At 34.0% G+C, this 12,555-nt stretch overlaps 2 protein-coding genes and 1 pseudogene across 3 annotated transcripts in view; all 3 read left to right on the top strand.

The window, feature by feature from the left end:
- The first annotated feature begins 3,792 nt into the window (after positions 1–3,792).
- Positions 3,793–12,555, top strand: part of LOC145326045 (NF-kappa-B-repressing factor-like) — a 32,534-nt gene continuing 23,771 nt past the window's right edge. The window contains exons 1-6 of one of the 2 annotated variants that reach the window (XM_080169142.1): positions 3,793–5,962; positions 7,151–7,241; positions 8,658–8,739; positions 9,254–9,397; positions 11,207–11,258; positions 11,869–11,932. In XM_080169142.1, coding sequence (XP_080025268.1) covers positions 5,871–5,962; positions 7,151–7,241; positions 8,658–8,739; positions 9,254–9,397; positions 11,207–11,258; positions 11,869–11,932 — 525 coding nt within the window. In that variant the 5' untranslated portion in view covers positions 3,793–5,870. The remainder of the gene's footprint in view (positions 5,963–7,150; positions 7,242–8,657; positions 8,740–9,253; positions 9,398–11,206; positions 11,259–11,868; positions 11,933–12,555) is intronic. The other variant, XM_080169141.1, reaches the window with a different exon arrangement.
- LOC145326043 (ubiquitin carboxyl-terminal hydrolase 8-like) overlaps positions 9,555–12,555 on the top strand; it is a 236,124-nt gene continuing 233,123 nt past the window's right edge. Inside the window, exon 1 of the mRNA XM_080169139.1 lies at positions 9,555–9,586. The gene's annotated coding sequence lies outside the window, so the exon portion shown is untranslated. The remainder of the gene's footprint in view (positions 9,587–12,555) is intronic.
- On the top strand, positions 9,586–11,014 carry LOC145326057 (eukaryotic translation initiation factor 6-like; annotated as a pseudogene).

Below are 12,555 nucleotides of genomic sequence, written 5' to 3'. Positions count from 1 at the left end.
ATAAGCGAAATTTTTATGGAAAAAAAGTTTATCTCAGATGATTGTAAATTGTCTATTATGGCGAGAAAAGGCAAAAAAAATTCGGCGGGAAACGGCGGTTTTTGGCGGGAGCGGCGGTTCCGCCGCCGTTTCTTCACAGTTCCATAGTGTTCATCATAACAGCAACTGCTGTGCAGAATTTTGGAGCTGTAACTCTTTTATGGGGGAGAGGGGGAAGCTCATTTTGTTATTTATTTTTTATTTTATTTTTTAGAATAAAAGGCATAGGTATATATAGAACTTCTTCCACCAATTCAGATTTTTTTATTGCTTTGTCGTCATTTCTATGGTCCTTTGGACATATAAAATGATGGTCTCCAAATAGTTGGACTGCCTGAGCTCTACACTTTTTTACACTAACTTTAATAATGCTCCACAATCACAATGAATCATTCCTTACTTATAAGCCTAAGCATGCGAAAGGGGCGTGTCTTTTCCAATTTTCATCCCTTGTTGTTGTTGTTTGTAGCCAACTTCTTCTCATCCGTTATCATCATTTACTTCTGTTGCCAGGTTCAGGAACCTGGCTGCTTCCTTAGGTCTGTACCAGAGATCAATGGCACTTAGAATTCGAATTTCGATCTAAAATTTTGCATGAGTAATCCTTGGTAGGTCTATTTTCCCTAAATCGAACAAAAAGTTGGAAAAGTAATGGCTAATGGCTGGCTGCTCAGCCATTAGCCATTTTTCGGCTATTTTCAATGTAAATCTATCACGAAACCTATCTCCTCATAATACTCTTTGCTGCTCCAAAACGTTTTCAAACAATTCTAGCCGGTAGTTGCTGCTACTAGAAATCTAAAAAAATGTATTTTGTAGGGTAAGGGGGGGGAAATTTCGGGTTTTTTTTCGGTTTTTTTGAAAAAAAATGGGGTAAATATTAATATTTTCAAATGAAACCAAGACCAGTAGAAAGCTTACGGAAAGGACTATCAGGTCCTAAAAGGACATTATCCTAGGACTTTTAGAAGTTGGCCGAAATCGACCGCAAAAAAGTTACCGATATTTCCCCACCACCGGGGGAAATATCGGTAATTTTTTTCAACCTAAAAAAAATCGATGAAAAACGGCCAAACGGCCAGTCGAACATAAATAATCATAATTAGTATAGGTTATAGGGATTATCCACAAAAAGTTTCATAATGATCGGACTATTCCTTCTATGTTAAAAATGAATTTTTTTGAAAGACGCGAATTTTCGATTTTTTTTTTTCAAAAATTTTTTTAAAAAAAACTTAAAATTAATATAAGAAAAAACGTATTTTATTACTTTTTAGGCCTGATCCTAAAAAAGCTCACATTGAACTATAGATTTAGCCCAAAAAACATGAAAATTGATTAAAAATTGACCTCAAAAATTGAATTTGAAGCAAAAGTGTCATCTTTGCAAAAAATCTTGACTACATTTTAACCTTAAAAAAATCGATGAAAAAAGGCCAAACGACCAAACAAGCGTAATAAATCATAATTAGTATAGGTGATTGGGATTAACCACAAAAAAATTCATAAAGATCGGACTATTCCTCCTATGTCAAAAATATTTTTTTTTCAAAGGACCAGAAATATTGATTTTTTCCTCGCAAAATTTTGATTAAAAAAATAAAATTAATTTTTTTTTTGTTTTTTATCTGTTCTATTCATTTTTAGGCCTAATTCTTAAAAAGTCCATATGGAATAATAGATTTGACAAAAGAAAACATGAAAACATGACCTTAAAAGTTGAATTTTAATTTCTTTTGAAATTACCGATTTTTCCCCCGGCGCCAACTTTGGTCATTTTTGAAAAAAATATTAACCCGATTTTAAAGCTCTCAACGGATTTGGAAAAAGCGGGCAATTTCTAGTTCAAAAAGTTTTTCAGATCAGCCTTAGGTCTTACCAATTTTTGTGTAGGTCGATCTTTACACACCTACTAAAAAATTTTGGAAAAAAAAAATTTTCGTCCGACTTTGAGACCCAATAAGTACCCTTAATATTCATCTCACAAAAAATTCATTTTATACTTTTTTGTAGGCAATTTAATAAGGAACAAATTTGCTTTTATGTTTTTTTCTGTCATTTGAACGGAACATGGAGAAAAAGGTCATTTAATGAAGGTAGGTCGAAATTACCGAGAATAGCCCCTTACCGAAACTTCCCCCCCCTTACCCTATCATTTCACACGATTTAAAGCAAAAATAGGGTAAGGCGGGGGAAGTTTCGGTAAGGGGCTATTTTCGGTAATTTCGACCTACCTGCATTAAATGACCTTTTTCTCCATGTTCCTTTCAAATGACAGAAAAAAACATAAAAGCAAATTTGTTCCTTATTAAATTGCCTATAAAAAAGTATGAAATGAATTTTTTGTGAGATGAATATTAAGGGTACTTATTGGGTCTCAAAGTCGGACGAAAATTTTTTTTTTTTCAAAAATTTTTTAGTAGGTGTGTAAAGATCGACGTACACAAAAATTGGTAAGACCTAGAGCTGATCCGTAAAAACCTTTTGAACAAAGAATTGCCCGCTCTTTCCAAATCTGTTGAGAGCTTAAAAATCGGGGTAATATTTTTTTCAAAAATGACCAAAGTTGGCGCCAGGGGAAATTTCGGTAATTTCAAAAGAAATTAAAATTCAACTTTTAAGGTCATGTTTCCATGTTTTCTTTTGTCAAATCTATTATTCCATATGGACTTTTTAAGAATTAGGCCTAAAAATGAATAGAACAGATAAAAAACAAAAAAAAATTAATTTTATTTTTTGAAGCAAATTTTTGCGAGGAAAAAATCAAAATTTCTGGTCCTTTGAAAAAAAATATTTTTGACATAGGAGGAATAGTCCGATCTTTATGAATTTTTTTTGTGGTTAATCCCAATAACCTATACTAATTATGATTTATTACGCTTGTTTGGTCGTTTGGCCTTTCTTCATCGATTTTTTTAAGGTTAAATTGTAGTCAAGATTTTTTGCAAAGATGACACTTTTGCTTCAAATTCAATTTTTGAGGTCAATTTTTAATCAATTTTCATGTTTTTTGGGCTAAATCTATAGTTCAATGTGAGCTTTTTTAGGATCAGGCCTAAAAAGTAATAAAATACGTTTTTTCTTATATTAATTTTAAGTTTTTTTTTAAAAAATTTTTGAAAAAAAAAAATCGAAAATTCGCGTCTTTCAAAAAAATTCATTTTTAACATAGAAGGAATAGTCCGATCATTATGAAACTTTTTGTGGATAATTCCTATAACCTATACTATATATGATTATTTATGTTCGACTGGCCGTTTGGCCGATTTTCATCGATTTTTTTTAGGTTGAAAAAAAATACCGAAAATTCCCCCACTGGTGGGGAATTTTCGGTAACTTTTTTGCAGTCAATTTCGGCAAACTTCTAAAAGTCCTAGGATAACGTCCTTTTAGGACCTGATAGTCCTTTCCATAAGCTTTCTACCGGTCTTGGTTTCATTTGAAAATATTAATATTTACCCCATTTTTTTTCAAAAAAAACGAAAAAATACCGAAATTTCCCCCCCCTTACCCTATGTTTTTAAAAAGTTGATTTCTAAGTAATTTATGACAGATTTGCCCTAAAAATAGCCAAAAAAAAAGCTTAACGGCTGAGCTGTTAGCCGTTATTTTTGTTCGATTTAGGGAAAATAGACCTACCAAGGATTACTCATGCAAAATTTCAGATCAAAATTCGAATTCTAAGTGCCATTTATACATTGATTACAAGATGGTTGCATCAAACCCCCCCTCCCCCTTATATACAATTATAGGTTTTTTAGGTCAAGAAACTCAAATTCAGAGCTATTTGCATTAGACTGACCTAAGGCTAACCCCTGCGGATTAAGTGGGTGGCCTGCAGGGGTTAATTTTCCAAATTATGTGTTGTTATACATGTTAGCAGGGGCTAGCTTCAGATTAGTCTGATTCTATTATTAGCTCTAAATTTAAATTTCCTAAAAAAACCTAATAAAACAAGTAAGGTTCTAAGTTAGGTTAGGTAAAAAGCACTTAAGACTTGCAGGCAACCCACCTAGCCCGCTGGGGCTAGCTTTAGATTAGTCTGATGCTTTTATTAGCTGTAAATTTGAGTTTCTTGACCTAAAAAACCTATAATTTGATTATGACAATACATATTTTTTTAAAATGCATTTAACCCCTGCGGGCCACCCACCTAGCCCGCTCGGGTCGGTCTTCGACTTGCTGGATCATCTGAAATAAGGTCCTCATGAATGGACAATTTATTTGAGAATAAAACCCAAGAAAAAAATATTAAATGTAAGTTTCTAGGTTAGGTTAGGTAAAATGCACTTAAACCCTGTGGGCAACCCACCTAGCCCGCTAGATTTAGCTTCAGATTAGTCTAATGCTGATTTCAGCTCTGAATTTGAGTTCTTTGACCTAAAAAACCTATAATTGGATGTATCACAACATATATATTGGGGAAAATGCACTTAACCCCTGCAGGCCACCCACCTAGCCCCCTGGGGTCGGTCTGCGACTTGCTGGATCATCTGAAATAAGGTCCTCATGAATGGACAGTTTATTCGAGAAAAAAATCCTTAAAAAAATGTTAAATGTAAGTTTCTAGGTTAGGTTAGGTAAAATCCCTGCGGGCAACCCACCTAGCCCGCTGGGTTTAGCTTCAGATTATTCTAATGATTATTTTAGCTCTGAATTTGAGTTCTTTGACCTAAAAAACCTATAATTTTATGTATCACAACATATAATATATTATGGAGAATGCACTTAACCCCTGCGGGCCACCCACCTAGCCCGCTGGGGTCGGTCCCCGACTTGCTGGATCATCTTAAATAAAGTTCTCATTAATACACAGTTTATTCAAGAAAAAACCTGAAAAAATATAGGTTTTTAGGTTAGGTTAGGTAAATGCTCTTAAGCCCTGCAGAAAATAAACCTAGCTCGGGGGGGGGGGGGTTAGCTTAAGGTTAGTCTAATGCTAATTTTCGCTCAGAATTTGAGTCCCTTGACCTAAAAAACCTATATTTTGATATATAACAAGATATATAATGGGAAAAATGCACTTAACCCCTGCGGGCCACCAACCTAGCCCGCTGGGGCTAGCTTCAGATTAGTCTAATGCTTTTTTTAGCTCTGAATTTGAGTTCCTTGACCTAAAAAACCTATAATTTGATGCATCACAACATATATATTGGGAAAAATGCACTTGACCCCTGAGGGCCACCCACCTAGCCCCCTGGGGTCGGTCCCCAACTTGCTGAATCATCTTAGATAATGTCCTTATGAATGGACACAGTGTATTTAAGTTAAAATCCTAAGAAAAAACGATTTCAGGTAAGTTTCCACTTGAAAATAGACCAAAAAAGCCTAAAAACCCCATTTCCGCAGGGTTTTCTTACCTAACATAACCTAAAAATAAAAATTTTTGGATTTTTTTTGCCATTTAGATGTAATACCTATAGGACTAGGCTTATATACCAAGTTTGAAGGGTCTAGCTAAATATTTAGACCATTTTGCTCACGGAGTAAGAATAGATGTCATTACGTCCCCCCCCCCCCCTTAGAAAATTAAATACTATTTTATTGTATTGTAATAATCATTTTAATAAAAAACATCATGTTGAGTAAGGACGATTACAAACAATAGTAGCGAATATTCTAATCTTATGGGCCTTCTTGAAGGGTTAATACATAGAAAAATGACGATGGTTTAAAAAGACATAAAAATAGAGTAGCTTCGATTATAAAATCAGATGTAAAACTTTTCCAATTAATTTAATATGTTGTAAATAAAGTATTTTTACTTGTACCTGTTACTTATTTAAAAAATCGTTGAATAAAATTTCAGAGAAAAAAAATCTGTGGAAAAAATGGACTGGGACTTGGAGAAGTACAGGAATAGTTCGGAGCCAGAGGCACATTGGGAACTTAAAAGGGATTTTATGAAGTCTATAAAGCATATGTGAGTATGTTTAGCCTCTGATTTTAAGTGATGTGTACAGATAGCTCAAATTCTTCTAGTTATCAACAGGGTTGGCAGGAAAAGTCCAGGGCAGTTAAAACCGCATGGTTTTGACCGGTTTTAACCACCAATAAAAGTCAACAAAAATCCTTAACAAAAGTCCACCTTGAAAAAAAAATGCTATTTTCGCCTCCAAAAAGGTTCTAAATTACTACTTTTTCGCAATAAACTTCTTATTTTTTATCAAAATGCCTGTAAACACAGTATAAAAACAATAGAATTTACAACAACACAAAGACTTATTTTTAGAAAGCAAAATTTTTATTTTAAAAATGTATTTAGGTATGAGAGAGGCAATAGTGAGCTGAGAGGATTTCTTGGTAGTACAGATACTCTACAATTCTCTTGAATGAATGAACGATAGTACCTAAAAAATCTAGGCTTGCCTCTTAAATTATAAAACTAACAGATACATATTTTTTTATTAAATATGCTACGAAATTTATCTATAAAACATAGAATAAGAATTCAGAAACTAACAAATACTTTTAGCTTAAATTAGGAACAGTGATCTTTTGACTTAATAATATAACATTAATGTCAATAAGTTAATTTTATAATTTAAGAGGCAATCCTAAATTTTATACTGACGTTTCAAGAGAATTGTAGAGTATTTGTACTACCACGAAGTCCTCTCAGCTCACTATTACCTCTCTCATACCTAAATACAAAAGATTGGATCAATACGTTGACATTTACAAAGATTATTTTTTTTAAGTTAACTTTTTTACAAAAGTCCGGACTTTTGCTTGTCCGCAGATTAAACCTTCAAAAATCCCGAATTTTGCCAACCCTGGTTATCAAGGAGTGCAACATATTGGTGCTTTCTCTCAAAGCGTTTGTTGATCACTGACCACTCCCTTATTTTTGAAAATTAATAAAAATAAAATGTGGTGTCCAAAACCTGCGGAGATACCCTGTACCAAATATAACCTTTTTAACCTGACCAAAAGTAATACCTAAACAATCAAAACTTATTTTCAATTTATTTAAAACGTAAGGAATACCTAGGGAATTTCTCTGTTCAACAAGGAACTTTAAGGAAAAATAGTGAACTAATCCGCGAATAGAATTTATAGAAGATCATACCCAAAGATATATTTTTTTGTGAATTTAGAATTTATGTAGGTTTCCCGAGGAACGGGTTGTCTGTCTGGCCCAGGTATTGGGAAATATTCAATTTATGGGGTGTAGGTACCCCCACGACACTATGGTTCAGGTTAGTAGCTTATTAATTTATAATTATTGAAGAAGAAAAAATATTCTTAAATTTTTTTTGTGATTTTTGGTTCTTTTTATGTTGCTATTATTTAACATTTCTGATTCAACAAACTTTTTTGTCTTCTAGTAATAATTTATACGGCCTGAAGCAAAAGATCTCTTAAATGGATAAGCCAATGGACGATAAATTGGTTGTAAATTATACTGGTCACCAAATATATAAACAAGCTCTCTCAATTATTCGTTGGTTAAAAAATATTTTATTGTATCTTTATCGCTTTCTTTCAAATAATAGTAACCAAGTTTTTACGTCAACAAATAAGAGTATATGTTCAAAAACTATTGAGACTTGACCAGTATAATTTTTAGTCCAATGTCCCCTACCTGAGTAAGGTCCTATGCTACAGATTTATCCTATGTTTTATGTGTGTAGCTCTACATAGGTCATGGGATGGTTACAGGCCTTTTTTCTGTTTTTTATGTATCACATGAATTACAGAGGTCCTAGATGCTAGTGGCGCAACCGCCAATTTAATATAAATAGTGCTAAAGCTTTTGATCGGTCCGTTCGTCCTTCCGAGATAGATAGCTTTTATCGTTAATTTAGGCATGTTAGAATTGTCCTATTGATTTCAAACTTTGCATGGTCATTTCTGTAGTAGTTTGGTACGATTCAGAAAGCGTAGCAACTCCATAATCATTACCAGAATGTCCGTACATCTATTTTAAACATGATGATTTTTCTACTTTTTAAACAACAAATTTGTATGTGATCTAATTATCCGTTTGATCTGATTTTTGGTATATAGATTCCTAGGACAACAAAGTATAATACTAAAAGCGAAGCAACTCTATAATCAAGTCCTAAAAATGTAAGTATGTCCATAAACATTTTCCTGTATCAAGCAGTTTTTCAACAAAGGGGGGGGGGGCGAAAGTGACACTTTTTGAAACTAAAACTAAAAGTTAAAGGAACTCAACTAAACAAAGAGTTACAGGTCTGACATTTTGCATGGCAGTTGCTTTATAGGGGTACAATATGGAACTGTGAAGAAATGGCGTCGCAATCGCCGAAAACCGCCTAGAAAAGGCAAAAAAAAATTCGGCGGGAAACGGCGGTTTTGGCGGTTGCGCCGCCGTTTCTTCACAGTTCCATATTTTACCCCTATAAAGCAACTGCCATGCAAAATCTCAGAACTGTAACTCTTTGTTTAGTTGAGTTCCTTTGTTGACTTTTAGTTTTGGTTTCAAAAAGTGTCACTTTCGCCTCCCCCCTTTACTTACAATTTTGCTTCGACTCTTATACTTTCATATTCTGATTTTTCAGTTCTGACACTATACAAGTGTTAATGTCAGTTTGTCCTACCGTTTCATGGCTTCGCCTTTTTGGATGTTGTCATCCTTGTTGTTTTAGGTTCAAGAATTAGCTCGTGATGTGATTAAAGAATACAATGATAAAATGGGAGATGATAGGATTACTAGAACTTTAGTTTCAGGTAACTTAAACTAAACGTTTTGTAATAGTAACAGGTTGTCTGTCTATGTGTAGGTTAAGATTTTGCTAACCGCTGAACCGATATGGTTTCCCTTTAAAGTGAAGCTTCTTTCAGACCCAGAGAAGGTGTATAACTATTTTGATGGATGGAACCTCCCATCCCACAACTGCTCCTGGAAAGAATAGCCCCCCCCCCCCCAAAAAAAATAAAAAATATTTATATATATTTGAAAGTGGAAGGTTGACAAACCAGCCACTCCCCCCGTTTTCCTCAAGTGCCTCCAATGCTTAAAGTAGCCGCTAGTAAAAAAAATAATCATCGATTTAGCTGTTATAATGGATGTTGACTCGTTGAGAATATATCATACATGGAAGAAATTGTCGTCAATTTAGGTTGCAATTTCCCTGTCATTTATTGGTAAGTTCGTTCATCCATTATGGAGGGGGGGGGGCGTTATTTTAGCCCGTTCCAAGTTTCACATTCTTTCTTGTTTCCTATCAATTTCTCGTTTCAGTTTCATCTGCTGCAAAAGATAAAGTGAACAAGACGAATGCTTCCGTGAAAAGATCAGCGACTGACATTACCGATGCTTCTAGCGGCTCTCTGGGCAAGAAACCTAAATTTATGAATTTTGTTGCTTCTACCTCTAATGATGAAGGTAAGGTGTGTTTTTTTCAAGCATAGCTACTCATAAAATAAAACTGGATTTATTTTTGTATCCGTTGTCTGATTAAAAGTTGTAAATTACAAAATGGACTAAAATTATCCCAGCAGCTATGGAATGTTACCATAAAATGCAAAACTAAAACGACCAAGCTAATATTGCTTGATTCACTTCTACAAGAGACTGCAACACTCTTATACACGCATAAAAAATGGCGGTTGTAAGAACACACTTTGAAAACAATAATGATATTGGAGTGTTTGCTAAGAATACAAATTCATAATGTCTGGTTGCCATCGACGGGTCTGCCAATTTTTACAGCGTGTTTGAATCAGAGTTGACTGATGTTATTCCTGTTATTTACGCATCCATTGCAGACTGCAGAATCATAGGAAGAATGAGTGTTGGTATCAGACATGGTCTTCTGGTCCTTATGTCTACTTCAGACCAGGAGTTTCAACACATAAGAAATTATTTGCCCGATTCTGTCAAAATTCAGAAAGAACGTCTTTCTGCTCTTGGTAATGTGGTAGCCTGCAACGACTACGTAGCCCTTGTCCACCCAGACCTGGAAAGATAAACTGAAGAAATCATTGCAAATGTGCTTAAGGTTGAGGTGTTTAGACAGAGTATAGCAGACAACAATAAAGGTACTAAGAAAGAGAGGGAATGTCTGATTGAGCCAATAGGAGAATCGCATCGGTACATACATTTAATTTCATTGGTTGAAATTTTGTACACATCTTGTTAAGAATGCATGTTTTTTTTCATTTCGTACATAGTTAAAAGTCAGCTGTAAACAGTATATTTTCTTAGTAGAAAGCTTTGCGGAATCAGAATTAATTGCCCAAAAATTTCGTTTAAATTTGAAAGCTTCGAAACGAGGTGGATTCTTAAAAAACAAGTTAGGCTGGCTACTCGCTGGTGAGGCAAAATTATTTTTGTGAAAAATCCTCCAAAATCGTATTAAAAAATTTACAAAAATTAAATAAAATATTAAAGGGTTATTAACATATGATTTTGTTTAATTTTTGTAGATTTTTAATGTGCTTTTGGATGATATTTCACAACAACAATTTTGCCTCACTATCGAGTAGCGAGTTTATAATTTTTTAAGAATCCACCTCAGCTTGAGTCGAAAGTAAACAATACTTTTGTCTGCTAGAAATGTTCCTTCTTAGATTTGACGAAAAAGGGGTTCAGAATATGCTTCTATTCTTCTATTTCTATTCAGACAACGTTCTGTCTGGTTGGATCTTACTGTCAACTATCAAATCAAGGTGGTATCGTACATCCTAAAACTTCTATTACAGACCAGGAAGAACTTTCCTCCCTTCTGCAAGTACCTCTCGTGGCCGGAACCGCCAACCGAGGCTCCGACGTAATCGGTGCCGGGTGTGTTGTCAACGATTGGTGCGCATTTGTTAGTCAGGTCACAACCTCTACTGAGCTGTCCGTGATTGAATCGGTATTCAAGCTGAACGAGGGACAACCATCGGCCTTTACACAGAAAATGAGGTCCAGCTTGATCGACAGTATGATCTAATATGGGTTTTAATGCGTGTGTTGATTCATTTATAACTCAGAACAAGAACCAATATTTTGAATGAACTAACTAACAAAAACTCAATCGGTTCATTGATTACCTAGCGAGATCTTAACAAACAAACTAAAAAACTTTACTAGGATTGTCTGTGTATGTGTAGAGAAAAAAAATAGCTTTAATTTTTCTTTAAGATTCGATGTATTATAACTAAAAAATGCATACATAATTACCATTTTAATTTAAATATTGATATTTAGAACCTAAGAAAAACACAAATGGATTCATATTACCTCCAATTAAACCAAAAAGGTAAATACTTTATTGTTAAAATGGACAATAATAGGGAATGGAAAATTGAAGATAAAGGGGTTTTTTACTCATATTTTTACATTTGGTTACATTTTACATATCTGCCTTTAGTAACATGTAAACTAGAAGGGAGCTGTTTAATGTTAAAAAAAAATAAATGAAATATCGTAAAGTTTAAACCCGAACCTTACTTTTACCATTAGCAGTTGAAAATAGTTATTTCTCGCATCGTATTATAAACAGCTTTCCGCGGATATATAATGTACTATTATAAGATTAAAACTATTTTTTTTAGCCACGAGGTGCTGAAGACACGGGCTAAAAAAACTGGTTTTAATCTTATGATTGTACATTTCTATATTCGTACAAAGCTGGATATAATACGGTGCTAGACATAGTTTTTTCGTATGGACGAGAATCGGTTCCTGTCCACCGGATTCGAATGAATACGAGAAAGAAAATTATGAATTTGCTCATTAATGGTAGACTACAAGAACATTTAGGTAGCACAGTTAATAATAGCTTTCGACAAACAGACGGATAGACAATCAAATATACATTTCCTAAATGTAAAGCAGCTGCGCTACCACCATTATATTATTGAATTCAGTAGTGGAAAAGAAGAAACGTCCTCATTGCCTCGCAGCCTACAGAGAATTGTAGATATATCAAAGGAATTTAAAGATTATATTTTTTATATTGTTAAAGTAGTTTGTAAAAAAAAAATTAAGAGGGGTGGAGGTAGTTTTTTTTCCATGTGCCTAACCCTGCGGTTTTACCCAGTACCGAATATAATCTAATATGACCAAAAGTGGGGGGGGGGGGACTTGGTGGTCTCTGCTCGAAAAAGCACTTTGAGGGAAACTTTTTTGCAAATTTAAATTTTTAAAGCCGAAGCTTTTCTATGATTAGGGTCGGTCCGTCCGTCCTTCCGTACGTCACAGTTAGCTCTTTTCATTAATTTAACAGGTTAGAATTGTCCTATCGATTCAAAACTTTTTATGATGATTCCTGTAGTAGTTAGGTACAATTTAGAAAGCGTAGCAACTCTATAATCAATACCAGAATGTCCGTACGTCCATTTTAAACATGTCGATTTTTAACTTTTTTGACAACAAATTTTTGTATGTTAAAATTATCCGATTCTTCAGATTTTTTAAAAAAAACTGATTCTTATAACAAATAAGCGAAGCATCACTATAAACAAGTCCAAAAATGTAAGTATGTCCTTAAACAGTGTCATCTATTTATGCAGTTTTGCAACAAATTTACTTACAATATTGTCTGTACTGATGCA

Source organism: Acartia tonsa, chromosome 8 (assembly GCF_053477335.1).
Source record: "Acartia tonsa isolate MP-2025a chromosome 8, ASM5347733v1, whole genome shotgun sequence".
NCBI lineage: Eukaryota > Metazoa > Arthropoda > Copepoda > Calanoida > Acartiidae > Acartia > Acartia tonsa.
Note: the sequence above shows the minus strand (reverse complement) of the source record. Positions and strands in the feature narration are given on the sequence as shown.